This window comes from Balaenoptera physalus, assembly GCF_965194825.1.
Source record: "Balaenoptera physalus genome assembly, chromosome: 7".
In the NCBI taxonomy this organism is placed as follows: domain Eukaryota; kingdom Metazoa; phylum Chordata; class Mammalia; order Artiodactyla; family Balaenopteridae; genus Balaenoptera; species Balaenoptera physalus.
Window position 1 is genome coordinate 56827965 of NC_138886.1, and position 23158 is coordinate 56851122.

Consider the following 23158-nt stretch of genomic DNA (forward strand, 5'->3'; position numbering starts at 1 on the left):
AAGATCCAGTCTAACCAAACAGGCAGGTGCTGGGCCCTCTCAGGAAGCTCTATTCCTAGCAGAGGAACTCTGACATGGGAGGGACCCGGCACCTGCTAAGGGGCAGATGTTCAGGAAGTGTTCCTTCCTTCCTCCTCTGCTGGAGGCATGGCTCAGCAGCCATCAGCATCCCAGCAGCTCACCCAAGAACCGTGGCGGCGAATCTGGCAGAGGCAAGCAGCCTGGAATAGTATGCAGGGCCATGGGCTCACAAGAATGTGGGGACATCCCAGCCCTACACACCCTCTCCCTCCCAGCCCCTGCTCCCACACTCTTTCCCAAGACATCTAAGGGATATAGAAGGATGCTGCTGAGAAGAAGCCCCATGGGGTAACACATCAGAGGCCAGCCTGTGAACATTAGCCACCCTGCCTCCCCCACAGCTGAGGCACTGGGCCTCCTTCACTTACTATAAATAATAGTAATCAAAAAGGAAAGAAGAGAAAAGCAAGGGGGCCAGGCTCGCAGCATTCCTGAAGACTGACCCCTTTGGCACAGTTTTGGGAAAATGAAGATGCTCAGGAAATGGCTGCTCAGCATCATTTTCATGAGATGATTTGGCTTCACAGTGTAAAGATATCAACTGCTACGAGATACTGCTTTAGTCTTATTCTGACTTCATCCAATTATTTCTAGTAATAAGGTCTGTTTCCTTCTTACTTATCTCAGATGTAATAAGAATTCAGGCTGCAAAGTGTTCAACATCTTACACCCAATTCACTTTTTTTTGGGGGGGGGTGGCATTTAAGTTCTACTCTCTTAGCAAATTCCAATTATACAATAGTGTTATCAACTATAGTCACCATGTTATATGTTAGAGCCTCAAATGTAACCATCAGCTGATTTTAAAAAGAAATAAAGAAAAGCTGCTTAGAAGTCTAAATTAAAGTCTGAGAGGCACTTCTAGGTGCTAATATGCCAGTTCTCAGCCATAATGCTCAGTAAAGCTCCCTATTCATTACTCTGTTAATAATCCTGCTCTGTCTAGGCGTGACTGGGAGCTAAGTGTGGTCACACACTTTGGTTAATAAAATCTAAGTATGTTTCTCCTTAGACATACCCTAAAAGCACCCCTTTCACTGCTCCTCACCCAGCCCCTATAGGCACGCCACATGTGAAGGTATCCTGACACTTGAAGACCTCGATGAGAAGAACAGAGAGTTTGGGGCCAATCTTTGATTCTCAGTCTTCAAAGCCATCCTGAAACCAGGGCCCAGAACTCACACTCCGATGGGCCCCATGCCAGGGCCACCTCCGCCATGCGGAATGCAGAAGGTCTTGTGAAGATTTAGGTGTGAGACATCAGACCCAACGTCTCCAGGACGACAGATTCCCACCTACCACAAAGGGAAAGAGCCAAAAGCAAAAGTCAAGAGCGTGAAGGGGTGTTCTGGAGGGGCGGCCATGCTGTTCCCCTTGAGAGGAAAGACAGATGGAGCTGTTCACAGAAACAATACTGCAACCAGGACAGCCCCGCCAGTGTCCTTCGCCCTCCATGTGCCTGTGGTCTTTAAACTGCCGGTTCCTCAGCTGGGGGCAGGGGCACTGAGTTTCCCGTTGGGAGGTAAAGTGGCCCCCCTTTACCTCCCAAATGCCGCAAGGAGGCAGGCCTCTGGGCACTAGGTACCCCACCCTCGCCCTACACATGCCGGTGCAAGGCCCTCCCCAGGCCAAGGAGGTGGAGCGCTTTCCCCAAGAACGCAGTGAGTGGGACGCAGTGCCTGTCTCTTCTCCCTCCACAGATGAGAGAATTGAGACAAGGAAATTATATGCCCTGCTCGATATAAATACAACTGGATATAAACTTCAGGAGGCCAAAGTATATCATCTCTCTCGTTCACTCCTGTATCTTGAGCATCTAATACTGTGCCAGGCATATGATTGCTCTGGCAGCCCTGCGCCAGCCTCCCGGGCTTCCTCCCAGCACAGCCTGTGAGCGACAGCCCTTCCCTCGCACCTGACTGGGCCTCTGGGGCAAGGAGGTGCTGCACGAAAGGAAAACTGAGGCACAGAGAAGTTAACTGCCTGGTCCAAGATCACAGAACTAAGCTGTGAGACTTGAGTTGGTGTCCTTCATGCATCACGTCTTCCCATCATTTAAGAAGCCACTGAGATACTTGCATATTTAGCTGTCTCCTACCTGCGGTGTGGCTGACAGGGTCTTGGTGCTCTGGCCTGGTGTCAGGCCTGAGCCTCTGAGATGGGAGAGCCGAGTTCAGGACATTGGTCCACCAGAGACCTCCCGGTCCCACGTAATATCAAACAGCGAGAGCTCTCCCAGAGATCTCCATCTCAATGCTAAGACCCAGCTCCACCCAACAGCCAGCAAGCTCCAGTGCTGGATGCCCATGCCAATGAACTAGCAAGATAGGAACACAACCCATGCATTAGCAGAGAGGCTGCCTAAAATCATACTAAGTTCACAGACACCCCAAGACACATCACCGACCGAACGTGGCCCTGCCCACCAGAAAGACAAGATCCAGCCCCACCCACGAGAACACAGGCACCAGTCCCCTCCACCAGGAAGCCTACACAAGCCACTGAACCAACCTCACCCACTGGGGACAGACACCAAAAACAATGGGAACTATGAACCTGCAGCCTGCGAAAAGGAGACCCCAAACATAGTAAGTTAAACAAACTGAGAAGACAGAGAAATATGCAGCAGATGAAGGAGCAAGGTAAAAACCCACCAGACCAAACAAATAGAGAGGAAATAGGCAGTCTACCTGAAAAAGAATTCAGAGTAATGATAGTAAAGATGATCCAAAATCTTGTAAATAGAATGGAGAAAATACAAGAAACGTTTAACAAGGACCTAGAAGAACTAAACAGCAAACAAACAATGATGAACAACACACTAAATGAAATTTAAAATTCTCTAGAAGGAACCAATAGCAGAATAACTGAGGCAGAAGAATGGAGGAATGACCTGGAAGATAAAATAGTGGAAATGACTACTGCAGAGCAGAGTAAAGAAAAAAGAATGAAAAGAATTGAGGACAGTCTCAGAGACCTCTGGTACAACATTAAACACACCAACATTCGAATTATAGGGGTCCCAGAAGAAGAGAAAAAGAAAGGGACTGAGAAAATAATTGAAGAAATTATAGTTGAAAACTTCCCTAACATGGGAAAGGAAATAGTCAATCAAGTCCAGGAAGCACAGAGTCCCATACAGGATAAATCCAAGGAGAAACACGCCAAGACACATATTAATCAAACTAACAAAAATTAAATACAAAGAAAAAACATTACAAGCAGCAAGGGAAAAGCAACAAAAAACACACAAGGGAATCCCCATAAGGTTAACAGCTGATCTTTCAGCAGAAATCTGCAAGCCAGAAGGGAGTGGCAGGACGTATTTAAAGCGATGAAAGGGAAAAACCTACAACCAAGATTACTCTACCTAGCAAGGATCTCATTCAGATTCGATGGAGAAATTAAAACATTTACAGACAAGCAAGAGCTAAGACAATTCAGCACCACCAAACCAGCTTTACAACAAATGCTAAAGGAACTTTTCTAGGCAGGAAACACAAGAGGAGGAAAAGACCTACAATAACAAACCCAAAACAATTAAGAAAATGGTAATAGGAACATACATATCGATAATTACCTTATATGTAAACGGATTAAATGCTCCAAACAAAAGACATAGACTAGCTGAATGGATACAGAAACAAGACCTGTATATATGCTGTCTACAAGAGACCCACTTCAGACCTAGGGACACACACAGATTGGAAGTGAGGGGATGGAAAAAGATATTCCATGCAAATGGAAATCAAAAGACAGCTGGAGTAGCAATTCTCATATCAGACAAAATAGACTTTAAAATAAAGACTATTACAAGAGACAAAGAAGGACACTACAGAATGATCAAGGGATCAATCCAAGAGAAGATATAACAATTGTAAATATTTATGCACCCAACATAGGAGCACCTCAATACATAAGGCAAATGCTAACAGCCATAAAAGGGGAAATCAACAGTAACACAATAACAGTAGGGGACTTTAACACCCCACTTTCACCAATGGACTGATCATCCAAAATGAAAATAAATAAGGAAACACAAGCTTTAAATGACACATTAAACAAGATGAACTTAATTGGTATTTATAGGACATTCCATCCAAAAACAACAGAATACACTTTCTTCTCAAGTGCTCATGGAACACTCTCCAGGATAGATCATATCTTGGGTCACAAATCAAGCCTTGGTAAATTTAAGAAAATTGAAATGGTATCAAGTATCTTTTCTGACCGCAGTGCTATAAGACTAGATATCAGTTACAGGAAAAACACTGTAAAAAATACAAACACATGGAGGCTAAACAATATGCTATTAAATAACCAAGAGATTAATGAAGAAATCAAAGAGGAAATAAAAAAATACCTAGAAACAAATGACAATGAAAGCACGACGACCCAAAACCTATGGGATGCAACAAAAGCAGTTCTAAGAGGGAAGTTTATAGCAATACAATCCTACCTCAAGAAACAAGAAAAATCTCAAATAAACAAGCTAAACTTACACCTAAAGCAATTAGAGAAAGAAGAACCAAAAAAATCCAAAGTTAGCAGAAGGAAAGAAATCATAAAGATCAGATGAGAAATAAATGAAAAAGAAATGAAGGACACAATAGCAAAGATCAATAAAACTAAAAGCTGTTCTTTGAGAAGATAAACAAAATTGATAAACCATTAGCCAGACTTATCAAGAAAAAAAAGGAAGAAGACTCAAATCAATAGAATTAGAAACGAAAAAGGAGAAGTAACAGCTGACACTGCAGAAATACAAATGATCATGAGAGATTACTACAAGCAACTATATGCCAATAAAATGGAAAACCTGGAAGAAATGGACAAATTCTTAGAAATGCACAACCTTCCGAGACTGAACCAAGAAGAAACAGAAAATATGAACAGACCAATCACAAGCACTGAAATTGAAACTGTGATTAAAAATCTTCCAACAAACAAAAGCCCAGGAGCAGATGGCTTCACAGGTGAATTCTATCAAACATTTAGAGAAGAGCTAACACCTATCCTGCTCAAACTCTTCCAAAATATTGCAGAGGGAGGAACACTCCCAACTCATTCTACAAGGCCACCATCACCCTGATACCAAAACCAGACAAAGATGTCACAAAAAAAGAAAACTACAGGCCAATATCACTGATGAACATAGATGCAAAAACCCTCAACAAAATACTAGCAAACAGAATCCAACAGCACATTAAAAGGATCATACACCATGATCAAGTGGGGTTTATCCCAGGAATGCAAGGATTCTTCAATATATGCAATCAATCAATGTGATACACCATATTAACAAATTGAAGGAGAAAAACCATATGATCATCTCAATGGATGCAGAAAAAGCTTTCCACAAAATCAACACCCATTTATGATAAAAACCCTCCAGAAAGTAGGCATAGAGGGAAACTACCTCAACATAATAAAGGCCATATATGACAAACCCACAGCCAACATCGTTCTCAGTGGTGAAAAACTGAAACCATTTCCTCTAAGATCAGGAACAAGACAAGGTTGCCCACTCTCATCGCTATTATTCAACATAGTTTTGGAAGTTTTAGCCACAGCAATCAGAGAAGAAAAAGAAATAAAAGGAATCCAAATCAGAAAAGGAAAAGTAAAACTGTCACTGTTTGCAGATGACATGATACTATACATAGAGAATCCTAAAGATGCTACCAGAAAACTCCTAGAGCTAATCAATGAATTTGGTAAAGTAGCAGGATACAAAATTAATGCACAGAAATCTCTTGCATTCCTATACACTAATGATAAAAAATCTGAAAGAGAAATTAAGGAAACATTCCCATTTACCATTGCAACAAAAACAATAAAATACCTAGGAATAAACCTACCTAAGGAGACAAAAGACCTGTATGCAGAAAACTATAAGACACTGATGAAAAAAATTAAAGATATACAAAGAGATGGAGAGATATACCATGTTCTTGATTGGAAGAATCAACATTGTGAAAATGACTATACTACCCAAAGCAATCTACAGATTCAATGTAATCCCTATCAAACTACCACTGGCATTTCTCACAGAACTAGAACAAAAAATTTCACAATTTGTATGGAAACACAAAAGACCCCGAATAGCCACAGCAATCTTGAGAAGGAAAAACAGGGCTGGAGGAATCAGTCTCCCTGACTTCAGACTATACTACAAAGCTACAGTCATCAAGACAGTATGGTAATGGCACAAAAATAGAAATATAGATCAATGGAACAGGACAGAAAGCCCAGAGATAAACCCACACAAATATGATCACCTTATCTTTGATAAAGGAGGCAAGAATATACAATGGAGAAAAGACAGTCTCTTCAATAAGTGGTGCTGGGAAAACTGGATAGCTACATGTAAAAGAATGAAATTAGAACACTCCTTAACACTGTATACAAAAATAAACTCAAAATAGGGCTTCCCTGGTGGCGCAGTGGTTGAGAATCTGCCTGCCAATGCAGGGGACACGGGTTCGAGCCCTGGTCTGGGAGGATCCCACATGCCGCGGAGCAACTAGGCCCGTAAGCCACAACTACTGAGCCTGCGCGTCTGGAGCCTGTGCTCTGCAACAAGAGAGGCTGCGATAGTGAGAGGCCCGCACACCGCGATGAAGAGTGGCCCCCGCTTGCTACAACTAGAGAAAGCCCTCGCACAGAAACGAAGACACAACACAGCCAAAATAAATAAATAAATAAATAAATAAATAAATAAATAAATAAACAAACAAACAAACAAACTCAAAATGGATTGAAGACCTAAATGTAAGGCCAGACACTATAAAACTCTTAGGGGAAAACATAGGCAGAACACTCTATGACATCAATCACAGCAAGATCCTTTTTGACCACCTCCTAGAGAAACGGAAATAAAAACAAAAATAAACAAATGGGACCCAATGAAACTTAAAAGCTTTTGCACAGCAAAGGAACACATAAACAAGACGAAAAGACAGCCCTCAGAATGGGAGAAAATATTTGCAAACAAAGCAACAAACAAAGGATTAATCTCCAAAATATATAAGCAGCTCGTGCAGCTCAATATCAAAAAAACAAACAACACAATCCAAAAATGGGCAGAAGACCTAAATAGACATTTCTCCAAAGAATATATACAGATTGCCAACAAACACATGAAAGGATGCTCAACATCACTAATCATTAGAGAAATTCAAATCAAAACTACAATGAGGTATCACCTCACACCGGTCAGAATGGCCATCATCAAAAAATCTACAAACAATAAATGCTGGAGAGGGTGTGGAGAAAAGGGAACCCTCTTGCACTGTTGGTGGGAATGTAAATTGATACAGCCACTATGGAGAACAGTATGGAGGTTCCTTAAAAAACTAAAAATAGAACTACCATACGACCCAGCAATCCCACTACTGGGCATATACCCTGAGAAAACCATAATTCAAAAAGAGTCATGTACCAAAATGTTCATTGCAGCTCTATTTACAATAGCCAGGACATGGAAGCAACCTAAGTGTCCATCATCGGATGAATGGATAAAGAAGATGTGGCACATATATACAATGGAATATTACTCAGCCATAAAAAGAAATGAAATGGAGGTATTTGTAATGAGGTGGATGGAGTTAGAGTCTGTCATACAGAGTGAAGTAAGTCAGAAAGAGAAAAACAAATACAGTATGCTAACACATATATATGAAATCTAAGGGAAAAAAAAAATGTCATGAAGAACCTAGTGGCAAGATGGGAATAAAGACACAGACATAGTAAAGAATGGACTTGAGGATACGGGGAGGGGGAGGGGTGAGATGTGACAGGGTGAGAGAGTGTCATGGACATATATACACTACCAAATGTAAAATAGATAGCTAGTGGGAAGCAGCCGCATAGCACAGGGAGATCATAGCACAGGGAGATCAGCTCGGTGCTTTGTGACTGCCTGTGGGGGTGGGAGGGAGGGAGATGTGGGAGGGAGGAGATATGGGAACGTGTGTATATGTGTAGCTGATTCACTTTGTTATAAAGCAGAAACTAACACACCACTGTGAAGCAATTATATTTCAATAAAGATGTTTAAAAAAAAAAAAAGAGGCATGTACCACAATGTTCATTGCAGCACTATTTACAATAGCCAGGACATGGAAGCAACCTAAGTGTCCATCGACAGATGAATGGATAAAGAAGATGTGGCACACATATACAACGGAATGTTACTCAGCCATAAAAAGAAACGAAATTGAACTATTTGTAGTGAGGTGCGTGGACCTAGAGTCTGTCATACAGTGTGAAGTAAGTCAGAAAGAGAAAAACAAATACCGTATGCTAACACCTATATGTGGAATCTTAAAAAAAAACAAAAAAAAAAATGGTTCTGATGAACCTAGGGGCAGGACAGGAATAAAGACACAGATGTAGAGAACAGACTTGAGGACACGGGGAGGGGGAAGGGTAAGCTGGGACAAAATGAGAGAGTAGAATTGACATATATACACTTCCAAATGTAAAACAGATAGCTAGTGGGAAGCAGCTGCATAGCACAGGGAGGTCAGCTCGGTGCTTTGTGACCATCTAGAGGGGTGGGATAGGGAGGGTGGGAGGGAGACACAAGAGGGAGGGGATATGGGGATATATGTATATATATAGCTGATTCACTTTGTTATACAGCGGAAACTAACACAACATTGTAAAGCAATTATACTCCAATAAAGATATTAAAAAAAAAAAAATACTGCCACCAAAACCTGGCATCCCACAGGCAGCGTGGCTTGTGGTTTCTATGGAAACAGCAACTGACTTTTTAGCCTAATTTAGATTTTAAAATACAGAATTGAATATACAGTCAATTCCTAATTATTCACCCCAAGAGGGAGAAAAGGAAGTACCCTAGCGCAAGAAAGTATAGTACCTCCGTGCTACTGAAACAGGCAATTTCACCCCAGCATTTCTAGCACCCCAGCTTTGGTTATCATGCACTTTACCAAAGGGCCCCTTAGGGCACGTGGCTATAAAGGGCTGGAAGGCTGTTGGAGAGAATACTGAGCTGAGGGAGAGAAAGGGAGGCTGACAGTTTTCCTGGACCATTCTGGCACCAGCCACAACATTCAACGGCTGTTCCTGCCACTTTGGCACTTGGACTAATTGTGAATGTGGTCAAAGATAAAGAATCCATTTATGCTACTGAAGCAATAGAATCCCTGGACTACTCAAAAGAAATCAGACAGGAGCAAAGAAAAGCAGAGAGTCTGAAATGGTTTAACAAAATTTTTTTTAAAAAAAGGGACTTCCCTGGTGGTGCAGTGATTAAGAATCCACCTGCCAATGCAGGAGACACGGGTTCGAGCCCTTGTCTGGGAAGATCCCACATGCCACAGAGCAACTAAGCCCGTGTGCCACAACTACTAAGCCTGCGCTCTAGAGCCTGCAAGCCACAACTACTGAGCCCATGTGCCACAGCTACTGAAGCCCGCGCACCTAGAGCCCGAGCTCCGCAACAAAGAGAAGCCACCGCAATGAGAAGCCCGCGCACAGCAACGAAGAGTAGCCCCCCGCTCGCCGCAACTAGAGAAAGCCAGCACACAGCAACAAAGACCCAATGCAGCCAAAAATAAATAAATAAATAAATAAATTTTTTTTTTTTTAAAAAAAAAAAAGGAGGAGAGGAGGAAGCTGAGAAGACTCTTAAAAACATGATGAGTCCCTGTCCTCCAAAGTCTCCCTAACGTATTTCCTCAAAGGTACACATCACACAGACCACCACCACACCCCCCAAGCCCTGCCAAGAAGTCAGGATCAGCCCTTCAGGGACAGAGCTATTCAGCTGTTTCACACTGATGAAGCTGAAGCTAGTCCAAGGCCATGGGAGATCAACAGCCACCAGGGGCCAAAACTTGGGTCTAAATTCCCTCAGGAAGGGAGTCAGGTGACCTCATTGCCTTTAGTACCCCCAGAGGGATAACACCCTGTGACAAGCTAAGGACATTCAGCTCACTCCCTGCTTCCCTTCTACCTTTTTACCTCCTCCTCAGTATCCCCCATAACCTCCTTAGGATCTGTAATCTCAGTGAAATTGTGGTACATACTTTGTTTGATTTGGCAATATAGAAAGTCAGTCTCTGTTCTGAATTCAGTGTCATGTTTTAAGACAACTGGCAAGAAATCAAAGAAAATGAATTTTTTTTTTTTTTGCACTTAACCATTTTCTCAGGGAGCCCTCTCACACTGCCCACCTGAGCGTTCATATTTGCTCCGTCCAGGTAGACCTGTCCTCCGTGTTGGTGGATCAGGTCACACACATCTCCGATGTTCTCTTCAAACACTCCATTGGTGGATGGGTACGTAATCATGATTGCTGCCAGGTTCTCCTTGTGTTTATCCACCTGAAAGATAAAAAAGGGCAGAGGGAGACAATGAGAGGGAATGTTTCTTTCTTAGCCAATCCCTCGCTTTTTATTTTAAAGGATTAAGAAGGACGAAGACTCGTTCTATTCATTTCTGGAACTGTCTCAATGTAGGATGACGCTAATAGAAGATCCACAGCCATTACTCCCTTTGTAAATCATTCCAAAGAAATAACAAGATCCCTTCAGGATAGGTCTCCATTGTCAAAACCAAAAAACTGTTCAGAAGATTTTTGGGTATTTTGGGCTCAACTCTCTAAAGTGGTTTTCCTTTGGTTCAAATCATCTCAATAATTATTTCAGATCTTTTTGGTTCCAGACAAGTTGATTCTCACAGTTAATCTCTCTCTGCTCATCTTGCCATATCCACCCTTATCCCCTTTCCCTCCCATTCTACTGAAACTAGAATTTCCACTAGGAGTATTCTGCTCTGATTAAAAAAAAAACTCCATCTTTTTCCTTTTGACAGAAGGCAAGCATATATAAAAGGCATGTTCCTGTTTTTTTGACCAGCAAGTCAGTGAACAGGCTCATGTGGAAATGAAAAAAAAAACCTTTTTAAGGTCATATCCTATTTTGGAGAGACTTAATAATTATAACTACTGGCCCAGAATATTTATCAGTAAAAACTTTATGGAGCTATGGAAGCAGGAGGGTGGGTGGGAGAGGTGAGCAGCGTTGTGTGTTTTCATCTTCCCTTTGAGGTGGTTACATGAAGTTCTCAGTCTCCATACCTAACAACCCTGACAAAATCACATTGCTATTCAAGTGATTTCCTTCCCTCTTAAGATGCAGCCTCCAGTCCACCAGTGGAAAGCAGATACGGTTGCTAGGCAACCTCTTCCTGGAGGTTGGGAGGTTGGGAGTGGGGATTGGTGCTGCAAGAAGGAAGATGGAATATTGCCTGAAATTCAGCAGGTAACGGCTGGGGCCATCATAAGCATCTGCAGAATCTACATTTATGTTTTAATTCCCAACACAAAGATTGAGAATACCAGTGACTGCCAGTTTGACTGTTAATGGGGGAAGGAGGGGAAGGTTGGGCAGAAGGAGGCAGGTAGATCCTGCAAAGAGTATCCTTACTACCACCATGAATAATTCATTCAGTTTCTTACACATGCACACATTAGATGATGGGATTTCAGTGTAAAGGACCTTCTCCCTGTTAGAGAAGGAAGAGGTAAAATAGACTGTGGTCAGCTTTATTCTGGACCAGAAATGTGACTCTTGCTTTTATTTTTCTTATAGAGTCGGCTAGGTTTTCTGATTTTATGCCATTCTCCCTAGACTCATTCAGAGGAGGAACTGCAGTCTTTTAATTAGAATGCAAAAGAAGATAAACCATCCCTGATCCCCACAACTTCTTTCCAACCCAGACCTCCCCCATCTGTTAAGTGGAAGATGAGTACCATAGCCTTGAGGTGAGCTGCATCGATATTCCCGTATTTATCCACCTCCACAGGCTGAATCTTCATGCCTGCCATGTGGGCACTTGCAGGATTGGTTCCATGTGCGGATTTTGGAATGAGGCAAACCTTAGGAATGGAATGAAAGGAAGGAAGGAGAGAAAAATCACCAGGCTATTCATAATGACAGAAAAGTCCTACAAAATACTTGGAGCATAAATTCAATAGGTGCCACATGCTCTATTTAAATTGACCAGTAGTGCCTTAAAGTTTACTACAATTTCATTATTACTGTATTGCAAAACAATGTCCAACAGGAGTTTACACTTGAATCCCCAAATACTGTTCCCTAAAGACTTTCAGAATATTAATACTCTCCTCCCTTAACCCAGCAACACCAAAAGCAGGCCTAGGCTTATTCTAACCTTGTCTCAGCTATAATATATAGAAAGCACCTTACAAGAACATGAGATTGGAAGTTAAACTCTAGGACTCAAATGCACACATCACAGCTCCAGTGCTCTGCTTGGCTCTACTGAGACCAGGAGAAGTAATAGCCGACATATTCCAAGGCCTCCCAGTGCCAACACACCAATGACTACTTCATTACTGAATGCTTACTCTGTGCAATGAATTGTTAGTTGCCATGAGAATCATAACTAAGCACAAATGCCGATCAGCCCCTGCCCTGTGCTCACACACTGCGTTCACTGACAAGGCTGGCATCCGTATAAATAAATGTCTAGAAGGACTTCCCTGGAGGTCCAGTGGCTAAGACCGCGCTTCCAATGCAGGGGACGCGGGTTTGATCCCTGGTTGGGGAACTAAGATCCCACATGCCGGGCAGTGCGGTCAGATTAAAAAACTAAAAATAAATAAATAAATAAATAAAAGGACCCTTTAAACAGGGACTGCATCACCTCAACCGAGTCTCCTTGACCAGTGGATACATCTCCTCCTCCCTTATCTGAGGAAGCCGTTCCTCTCTTTCCAAAGCATCTTGTTGTTGTCAGTATAATTGGGGAAATAAAAATTCTTTAAAAAAAAATGTCTAGAGCCCACAGGTACCAAAGGAAATCAGAATAACGGGGTGCCACTTCAAGTTGAAGAGATCAAGAGAAAGTATTTCAAGAGCTAGAACCTAAGCCAGAGCTTAAAGATGTGTTGAATTCTTATGGAAGACGGATGGTAGGCACAACGTTAAAATTCCCAGATTTAAATCATTTGCATTTCCTGCCCCCAAATCATGGGAACACAGCTGCTCTGTGTGATCTGATGGTGCCCCACTACAGGAAAGGGCCTCATGGAGTTCCCTCCAACAGAAAGCAACAAGAAGAAGCAATGTTGACCCTGAAAACAATCCTGTTTTTAATTTTTTTTAATCCCAGAACCAATACTGACACCCCTTGAAGAGAAGTGGATGGGCATCATAAAAATAGGCTTATGAAGGGGATATTTAGCTTACAGCTGTTTCCTCAAAAACAGCAAAGCCATCTACTTAAGCAAAATGTATGTGACCCAAAGAGAACTACAAACAGAGGCAAACATGAAATTACTTTGTTGTTCTTCTGCAGACAGAAAGTTAGTGCCTCTTTTGAATGGTTACTGGTCTCATGCTTATTATGCTGTGTTGTCCTCAAATCCTTTTTCTTGTTTAAATGTTTCCCTTTTGTATTAAGTTCTTTTCTTTAATTTCTCAGGACCAAAGCTGGAGTTATTTTTCCTTTCTCACAAGATATTTTTATTCTACCAAAGGATCTTTGGATAAAAGGATCCCTTCTGGGCAGAACACTGATCAAGGAAGGGAAAGGTGAATATTTAAAAATGAATATAAAATATTTGTTAAAGGCCTCAATGAAGAATTCATACCAGAGAAGTTATAAGGAAACAAAAACATCCAAGCTAAAAATGTCACTCATCTTGTGATACACTGAATAGCATCCAAATGTGTCCACATTCTAATCCCAGAGTCTACGAATGTGACTTTATATGGCAGAAGGGATTTTGCTGGTGTGATTAAATTAAGGATCTTGAGGTGAGAAATTGAGGATCTTGAGATGGCATCTTGAAATCTGGATTATAGGTTGGACCCTAAATGCATTCACAAGTGTTCTCATCATAAGGAGCCAGGGGAAGCTTTGACTACAGAGGAGGTAGAAGATGTGATAACTGAACAAGGGGTTGGAGTGATGGCAGGAAGGGGCCATGAGTCAAGGAATGCAGGAGGCCTCCAGAAACTAGGAAAGGCAAAGAAACAGATTCTCTCCTGGATCCTGCAGAAGGAACGAGCCCTGCCAACACACTGACTTTAGCCAAGTGAAACCAATTTCAGACTTCTAGCCTCCATCACTATAAGAAAATAAATCTGTGTTGTTCTAAGTCACTAAGTTTGTAGTAATTCGTTACAGTAGCCATGGGAAACTAATACACATCCTGATATAAGGATTAGCGGGAAGAAAAGGTCTCAGTGGTTTTGTCAGGGATTTCTTGCTGTTAGACGTTTCTGATTTTCTATGTGGATCCTCACTTTAAAAATTGTGGCGTTGCAAAGGACTTGGAAATAACAGGACCCAGATTTGATATTTTATCAACATTAACCCTCTTTGGTACATTTATGCCAATTTAGGTGGATGCTGTGTTTTTCTAACCCCCCAATGCACCTGGTATAGACCCAACATAGCTAGCTCATCCTCAAAGACTTGCTGGGGGCTTCCCTGGTGGTGCAGTGGTTAAGAATCCATCTGCCAATGCAGGGGACACGGGTTCAAGCCCTGGTCTGGTAAGATCCCACATGACAACGAAGCCCACGAGCCACAACTACTGAAGCCTGTGTGCCACAACTACTGAAGCCTGTGCACCTAGAGCCTGTGCTCCACAACAAGAGAAGCCACCGCAATGAGAAGCCCACTCACTGCAACGAAAAGTGGCCCCCGCTCGCAGCAACCAGAGAAAGCCAGCACACAGCAACGGAAGACCCAATGCAGCCAAAAAACAAATGAATAAATAAATAAAATAAATCTATAAAAAAAAAAAAAGAAGACTTGCTGAATGAGTGACAGATTAAGGAGGAGGGCTCCATTGCAAGGGAAATCAATTTCTTACCACAGGTAAAATCCAAAAACAAAAGGCCATTCCTTTGCCTCAGGCAGCTGAGAAAAGAAAAATACATATAGGTTTTGGGGGTGTTTTTTGGTGGTGGGTTTTTTTTGTTTTTGGGGGGTTTTTTGGTCAGTGTTCTCCCTTTGTATAGGAAATTCAGTATCTGATCAACAAACCTGAGTTAGTATTTGACAGGCAAATTGAGTTAATAAATATAAAGTGTTTAGGACAGTGCCTGGCACAGGGTAATTTCTATATAAGTGTTTGTTAAATAATTTGTATTCTCTCAAGTTAAACTGGTAAATCAAGAACTTGGCCATTGCATTTTAGGAACCTCTGAAATTTAACCTAAGAGTAAATGTGAAAATAACTTCCAAAACAGCTTGAAATAAGAGAATCATCAGGAACCCGGGAGGTTCTGTAGCACATGACTTCCCCATATTCTTTTTTTTTTTTTCAAAAGGATATATTTTACTAGATTCCATTAGAGTCTGTTGTATGGAAGCAGCTGTCTTAGACATCTCTGATGTTGAAAAATCCTGATTATTTGAATAATAAGTCATTTTCTTTTTCTCTAACTAAAAAAGTCAGGTTTAATTAAAATCTTTAATCTAGAAAGGATGCCAACATTTCCAAACTTAAGAGTTCTGTATTTCTACAAGCTTAGTGACTGGGTAGCCTTCCCTGCCTCCCCTCACCTACCCCCCAAAATGCAGCATCCCACTCCTCTCTGTCCTTCAGTGGAATAACCTCTCCCAACATTTCAGTGATGGTAGTGTAAACAGTGGTGCCAGAAGAAAAGTCACACACAAGGGGACTGAGAGAGAAGGGAGGACTGGAAAAAACAAAGAAGGAAAAGGAGCTAAAAAGAATCCATGAGTCACAGAAGAACTCTGCCCATGCCCAATCAAAACGTCTCTCATCCTTTTTCCTTGACCTTTCTGGTTTGGTCCCCAACTCCTAGACATTCACAGATAGCTCCGGGTGTCAGACTAAAGAGCAGGGAACCAAGGAGGGATGGGAAGTATCACAGAGTGGACAGCCCTGGGTTTTAGCTGGCCTTTTCTCGCTAGCTGCTCACTGGCTTTCCACAAGCACCACAGTGTAGATCTCGGCAGCCTCTTCATAAAGCAGGAGTGACATGAAGATGGTTACACAGGATGAATGGCTCCCTCCCCAGGAGTCCCAGACACCTCATGGTTAAAGAACATAACAATGGGGAGTTCCAGGGGCTACTGAGTACATGGAAGCCACGGAGGAAAAATAGAAAAAGCAACTTTAAATGTCAGTTATCTGGCATCCTCTCACTGGAGTCCCAGTGTTTCCTTTCTGACTCTATGACGGTGCTGAGATTCTGAGGTCCAAAGAACAATCGTAATTCCAAACTAACCCTTCCTTAGAAAGTTAAAGAATTCAACACCTAAGCGAAAAAAAAAAAGTTGAAATATCAGGGACTGTGTCTGTCTTATTTATCGCTTGATCTCTCTCTGGACTGGCGCACACAGTACCTCGCATGTGGCCAGTCTTCAATAACTTATTCAAGTAATAAATGTCCTGTTTTCCAAAAGGTCTTTGAAAGTCAATTCTATTCCCCAACCAGGACGAAGGCCTGGGAAAACACACCTGTGTAATCAGGATGGATAAGCAAGGGAAGGTGGGAGAAAATTTTTTTTCTCCCCTTTTGTGAAAGGGAAGTGAAATAGTATTTAAATTCTTCACTGCAAAATCCAGGCAACTGGCCATAAATAATCTTCCAGCTTTAATAAAACCAGGAATGGACTAAGATTGGACTACCACCCCCTGCACCCCACTTATGTGGGCAGCCAGACCACTCCAGCACCTTTTTCTCTAACTCTCCTGGGCTGGGCAGACACTTCGACCTGCTCCTGGCTCCTACCCACTGCTCCCTCTAACACCACCTCCACAGCTCATGAAGTTCAAGTTTAGCGTGGCCATCACCAAAATGAAGGTCCCAGGAATACAGACCTCCTTCAGCCACAATCTGAAGCCTGTGTTGTTAGGTCATCTGCTAAAGGCACTGCCTTTGGGGATTAGTGGAGGCCTGGCGAGCCCATTAGCACCTGCTGGCCGCACAAGGGCCCCCCAAAAGCAGTTTGGACCCTGGAGACTAGACTCTCACCCAAAGCAAACAAAGAAGCAGAACCGTGAACTCTGCTCCATGTCCCATGTCTTCTTTTGTTGCTTAGAGCTGAGAATCACTTAATAGGGAATTTATTTATTCAATAAATATTTTCTGAGCATACATATGACAAGAACTGTGCTCAGGCACAGTAGGAGTTACAGAAGAATGAAAGCTCAGTCTCTGCCCTCTGTCCAGGGCTGAGCCAAGGAGGGAGGCTTGGAATGGCAACATTCCTGCCCCTTCCTCCCTTTGCTCCCTGCGGGGAGCAGGTCCACAGCCAACTGGCTGACTTTTACAGACTGGGTTTGAGAGAAAGCCTTTTATCTCCAAATGTTTTCCCTCAAAATGGTCCAGTGAAACGTCTTGGAGGCAAGGATCATAATAGCCAGTTCATAGACATTTGTTTCTTGATTATATGTTTCCCCAGCTTCTTCCAAGAAGACTTGGAGGGAGTGTCCCACAGAATGAAAGGGACCCTAAAGCTGAACCTGCTGCCCTCCCCCCACCCCCCGGTGGTGAGCAAATGGTCCACACTCACTGTTCTGTGTCTCTCTCCTTTCCCGTCTAAGTAGGCTCGGATAGTGGCCAGCCCAGCGTATTCCCCCTGGGCTCCGCTGCAAAGACAGGAAGAAAAGGGTCAGAGCTTTATGCCTCTCTGCTTTCATTTACTCATTCAATATTCATCGGGCACAGGCTGTGTGTTCACCAACATGTGACACTAAAAGCTCACCTAGGACCCCCTGCATGAGCCTAAAGGCTTGAACAACCAGAACAGTACCTGGTCTGTGCACTAAAGCTTACCCATGCACCTAAAAAATTTTTTTTTATTATGGAAAATTCCAAAATTATAGAAAAGTAGAGAGAAGAATATAAGGAACCATCACATTATACCTATCACCCAGCTTTAAAAATGATCAGGGCTTCCCTGGTGGCGCAGTGGTTGAGAGTCTGCCTGCCGGTACGGGGCACACGGGTTCGAGTCCTGGTCTGGGAGGATCCCACATGCCGCGGAGCAGCTGGGCCCGTGAGCCACAATTACTGAGCCTGCACGTCTGGAGCCTGTGCTCCGCAACAAGAGAGGCCGCGATAGTGAGAGGCCCGCGCACCGCGATGAAGAGTGGCCCCCGCTTGCCGCAACTCGAGAAAGCCCTCGCGCAGAAACGAAGACCCAACACAGCCATAAATAAAATAAATAAATAAAATTTGAAAAAAAAAAGAAAATGCTCCCTATTAAAAAAAAAAAAAAATGATCAGATTATGGTCAATCTTGTTTCCACCTATATCCCTCACTCTGAACTAGATTATTTTGAAGCAGAACTCAAGCATCATATCATTCCATCAATTCAATCTTCAATATGTATCTTTCAAAGATAAGAATTATTTCTAAAAGATAACTATAGGGATTTCCCTGGTGGTCCAGTGGTTAAGACTCCACGCTTCCACTGCAGTGGGCACGGGTTTGATCCTGGTTGGGGAACTAAGATCCTGCATGCCTCATGGCGCGGCCAAAATAAATAAATAAATAAATAAAAACAAAAGATAATTATTACACCTAAAACAATGAACAATTATTTCTTAACATCACCAAATGTTTAGTCAATGATCAGATTACCCCAAAGGAACGGTACACTTTGAGTGTGGCACCATTCCTGACAGTCTCAGGGTTGGCTTTCCCAAGCCCTCATGATCACGGCTGCTAGAGGCTGGCCATCCCCGTCTCAGCAGTCCTTGAAGACACTGCTTTTAGAGAACACTTAATGACTAACATTCCAGGGAGGGATGCTGAGTCAGTCATAAACTGTTACTTAATGTTCTCAGTACTCTCTGCAGGAAGGAAAGGAAGTGAGTAATAGGTTTTTTTAATCCCATTCAAAATGCATATTTCCTCCATTTCGCAAAATTACACCATCTTTTGACTCTGTGGAAGGCGCGGTGGTTTTGGCATTCATCGCTTCTGGTCACCCCGTAATATTGAGATCATACTCTAAAAAAGCGCAAGGCTTAAGAATAAATTGGATAAACTGTTTAATTTCTAAACTAAAAGCTAAAATTTTGAGCATTGGAAAACATTTTTTGAGAGAACGCTGGGATGGAACCAGTTGGATTTGAAATATCTGCAAACTAGTGTAGGGGCATTGATGGTTTGGTGTCAGGAGACGGCAGAATTGACGATTTAGGGCTCAGCATGAGAAAAGGACAGAGAACAGGGAAACATCTGGGTGTGCAGGGCGTAGAGCCTGGCTGGAGGAAAGGAAGGAAAGTGGTGATTTCCACAATGTGGGTGTCACAGAGCAGCAGAAGAGACTAGATGAGTTAAGGAATAATAATAATAACAATAAGTATAAACTGCTCCATTAATTAAGCACTTCCTCTTTACCAGGCACTGTGCACGGAGTAAACACAGGTAAATGGGAAACATTGTTGTTGTCACCACCAAGCATTTTATATCATCTTATTGAATCCTCCTAATACCCCCACAAGATAGGTACCATTGTCTTCATTTTGCACATGAAGAAACTGAGTCAGAGTATTACATGCCCAACCGGCCAACAGTGACAGCGGGAGACACTGATACAAGTTGGCCTGTCTTAAGGGGCCTCGTGCTTCACTTGTAAGCAGTGAGGCTCCTCTGAGCACGCTGTGCTTCCCAAAGGATTTAGAGTCATGGGAGCAAACGCTGGCTTTCCTTCACAGAACCCTTGTCTGACTGACAGAACTAGGAGGTTTAGCTCCATGTAAAAGGCCTGTCCCCATAAGACCTGGGGCACCCATTTCCTCATCACCCACACTGAGTGAGCTTTGCCTCTCTCCTCTCTCTTCCAGGGAGGGAGGCAAACACTGGGCTTCTATTTTTCTGGCTTCTGAAAAACAAGTTCTAGCTCATTTGATGTTCTTTATTTTGAGAACAGGAAAATGAACATGCCACGTTTTAGCAAACCACTTACACCACTATTTACTTAGCCTCTCTGTGTTCTCATCTCTGAAATGTGCATAATAATTGCACCCAACTCGAAGGGCAGATATGATAAGACATGAGATGATCCATGGTAAAGGGCTTTTCACAGTGCCTGGCACTAGGTAAACACTCATTAAGTACTGGCAACTATCATCACTATCATCAACGTCATCATCATCATCATCAATCATCACCATCTTCAGGCAGCAACCCTCATCACTCTGTGACTCAGGATGGGCTGAGGATGGGCTACCACAGCATTTGAATGAGCACTTCCACAGCCCTCAACCTCTATCACCCTCTCCTTTCCCTCCAACAAGCCAAATCCACCATTCTTCAACTGTCCCAACTCAAGTTCTGCCTCTTCTATAAAGCCTTCCCCAAAGTCACAAATCCAGTTCCTCACCGTGGCCTACAAATCCCCCACATGATCTGTGACTTCCACCCACCTCTACACCCGTGTCTTCTACCATCCTCTCCTTGCTCACTATCCTCCAGCCACCCAAGCCTTCTTCCTTCCCTGAAACAGATCAAGCCAATGTCTATCTTGGGGCTTTTCACTAAATGTTCCTTCTGCTTGGAAAGCTCCTCCTCTAGTTCTTCAAATATCTGGCTTCTTATCAGTATTTAGGCCTCAGCTCAAGTGTCACCTCCTCAGAGAGGCCTTCCCTGAAGGCAGAAATCTTATCTGTCTTTATCAACATTGTTTTCTCTACGCCAAGAACACTGACATAGGGGGTGTTCAATAAATACTGACTGACTGACTGAATGACTGAATTATTCTTTACCTCCTCCAAACTCACGTAGTATTTTACTCTACTCGTTCTTCTGATAATACCATCCTATTCATACACTATACATTGAAATTATAGATCTCACATGTACTTCGTGTGCCTATTTTATCTCAATTAGGGTATAGGCTTTGAGAATAGGATCTTAGGTATTAGAGTTCTATACATTCACAGGGAATATATAGAATAGTACTCACAGGGAATATATAGAATAGTACTATGCATGGAGTAGCTCTGCAATAAATGTTTAGTCAATTTGTTCAAAATTGAGTTCTTCTCCAGTCCAGACAATCAACATTAATGTCATCCTTTCCCCCATGGAAAGGGACTTCAGCACATGGATTTTGTATTTCTCTCTGTGTTTTTCTCATGACTTCTACTCATCTTGTTTTGTTGGAAGACCAACCAAGGTGTTTAGACTAGGAGTGAAAGAAGAGACTGGAGCTAGGAGCCAGTAATCCAGGAGAAAGGCAACATGCTAAAGACTTGATCAGGAATGCTGGGTGTTTTCTGCCTTAGATACTCTTAAAAATCAGCCATGTTTCAACTCAAAAAAGTACAAAAGATATGTTCTAAATGCCACACAAGTCTTATTCCTGGGGTACTATGGAAATAAGGGGAATTATTAGTGCCACCTGTTGGTGGAAAAGTATTATGAAAAGTAACTGCTTATAAGCATAACCCAGACAGAACCCATCAGAAAAGTACTACCTGTGGAGGGGCAGCTAGGATAGTGGTCTTCTGACATCTATTTAAAATGAAGTGGCTAGTGGCCTGGACCTGCAGAGCCAGCCACAGTGAGGAGGATGCCAGTGAATGGGGAGCCTCAGACCCACTTAGAAGTGCCAGGTAGGCATAAGCTTAAACTGTCTGAGAAAAACAAGGCCCCCAGTCACGGCATTTACTCAGGCTGGTGAAAAAACTGCGACATATTGTACTGTTTAACACAGAATGAGTGACAACTAGCAACTTCTTCCAAAACCCAGACTCATTCTACAAAGAATCCACGAGAAATCCAGTAGACTAGACGAAGCTAGAACAACTGTATAGCAAGTACAATGATCCACAAGGTGAAAATAAATTGGAGTTGATGGGATTCAACAGTTTTGTAATGATTTAAACCTAGACCCTCTTAGCGTCAGTGTATCATCGTAAGTGTGGGATTTCAGGGCAGCTATTCAATGTGAATTTGGCAAAAAAATTAATTAAAGAGGGGGGTGGAATTTGAAGATGGCATGACAGAGCTAGAGTGATAGTTCAGCTCTTTTGCTAAGATTAGAGCAAGAAGGACAAAATAAACTTCAAAGATTTTTATCATTTTACCTTTGCCTTTGCTAAGAGCACTGAGCAAAGGTTAAGATTAAGAAATATTACAATTTCGTTCTATCTAGAAAGGTTAAATTTTTAGATCTTTGGAACAAATTTTTATTGGACTATCACACAAAATAAATCCCAAGGGACACCTGGAAACTTCCACTAGATTTTAGAAATATAACTGCAGATACGTCTATCTATGATGAAGAAGAAACATGGATGGCCTGCTCCTACAGATGATTTTGCAGAATGATATGCATGGCCAATAGTCACAGGTGGAAAGCACAGCACTTTTTTTTTTTTTTTTTTTTTTTTTTTTTTTTTTTTAAAGGAATTCCTTTATTTTTATTATTTATTTATTTATTTATTTATTTATTTTTGGCTGTGTTGGGTCTTCGTTTCTGTGCAAGGGCTTTCTCTAGTTGCGGCAAGCGGGGGCCACTCTTCATCACGGTGCGCGGGCCTCTCACTATTGCGGCCTCTCTTGTTGCGGAGCACAAGCTCCAGAAGCACAGCACTTTTTAAGCATACAATTTAAGCATAAGATTATAAGTGAATTGCATCCTATAAAGAAGGCATTTTGGTCAGTTACTGAGTACCTTTGTCACTGATTGCAGAAGTCATCCTCAACCAGTCATTAAATAACCTCTTTGTTCCACCTAAAGAATACAGTGGCTGACTTTATATACACCATAAGAAATTCTTCAGAAGTTGTCTGCTTGGGAATATTTGAAGATGGATTATTGTAGCTGCTGTTTTTAAGAGAAAGATTTCTGCACAGTATATATACTTACAAAAAAGTAACATAGAACCCATTTGCATGACTGCAGAATATGCTACAATTCATGACTTAGTGTGAACCCCAGCAGTCACCAAAATTCCTGTTGAATTATACTATAAATTGAACTGAGAAAACAGTAGGATGTTTTATTTATACAAGTCAAAGTGGGATACTATATTTATACAAGTCAAAAGGTGTTAAAAAT

At 42.2% G+C, this 23158-nt stretch overlaps 1 protein-coding gene and 1 pseudogene across 2 annotated transcripts in view; one reads left to right on the forward strand and one right to left on the reverse strand.

Annotated features, from left to right (window-relative positions):
- GLDC (glycine decarboxylase) overlaps window positions 1–23158 on the reverse strand; it is a 99761-nt gene that overhangs the window by 17963 nt on the left and 58640 nt on the right. The window contains exons 16-19 of the mRNA XM_082470891.1: window positions 17650–17725; window positions 11873–11998; window positions 10293–10442; window positions 1264–1376 (exon numbers count right to left, since the gene is read on the reverse strand). Of these exons, the coding sequence (XP_082327017.1) occupies window positions 1264–1376; window positions 10293–10442; window positions 11873–11998; window positions 17650–17725 (465 nt within the window). The remainder of the gene's footprint in view (window positions 1–1263; window positions 1377–10292; window positions 10443–11872; window positions 11999–17649; window positions 17726–23158) is intronic.
- On the forward strand, window positions 19646–22710 carry LOC309664304 (DCN1-like protein 2 pseudogene; annotated as a pseudogene). The gene is made up of 2 exons: window positions 19646–19722; window positions 21743–22710. The product of its transcript is annotated as a DCN1-like protein 2 pseudogene (transcript).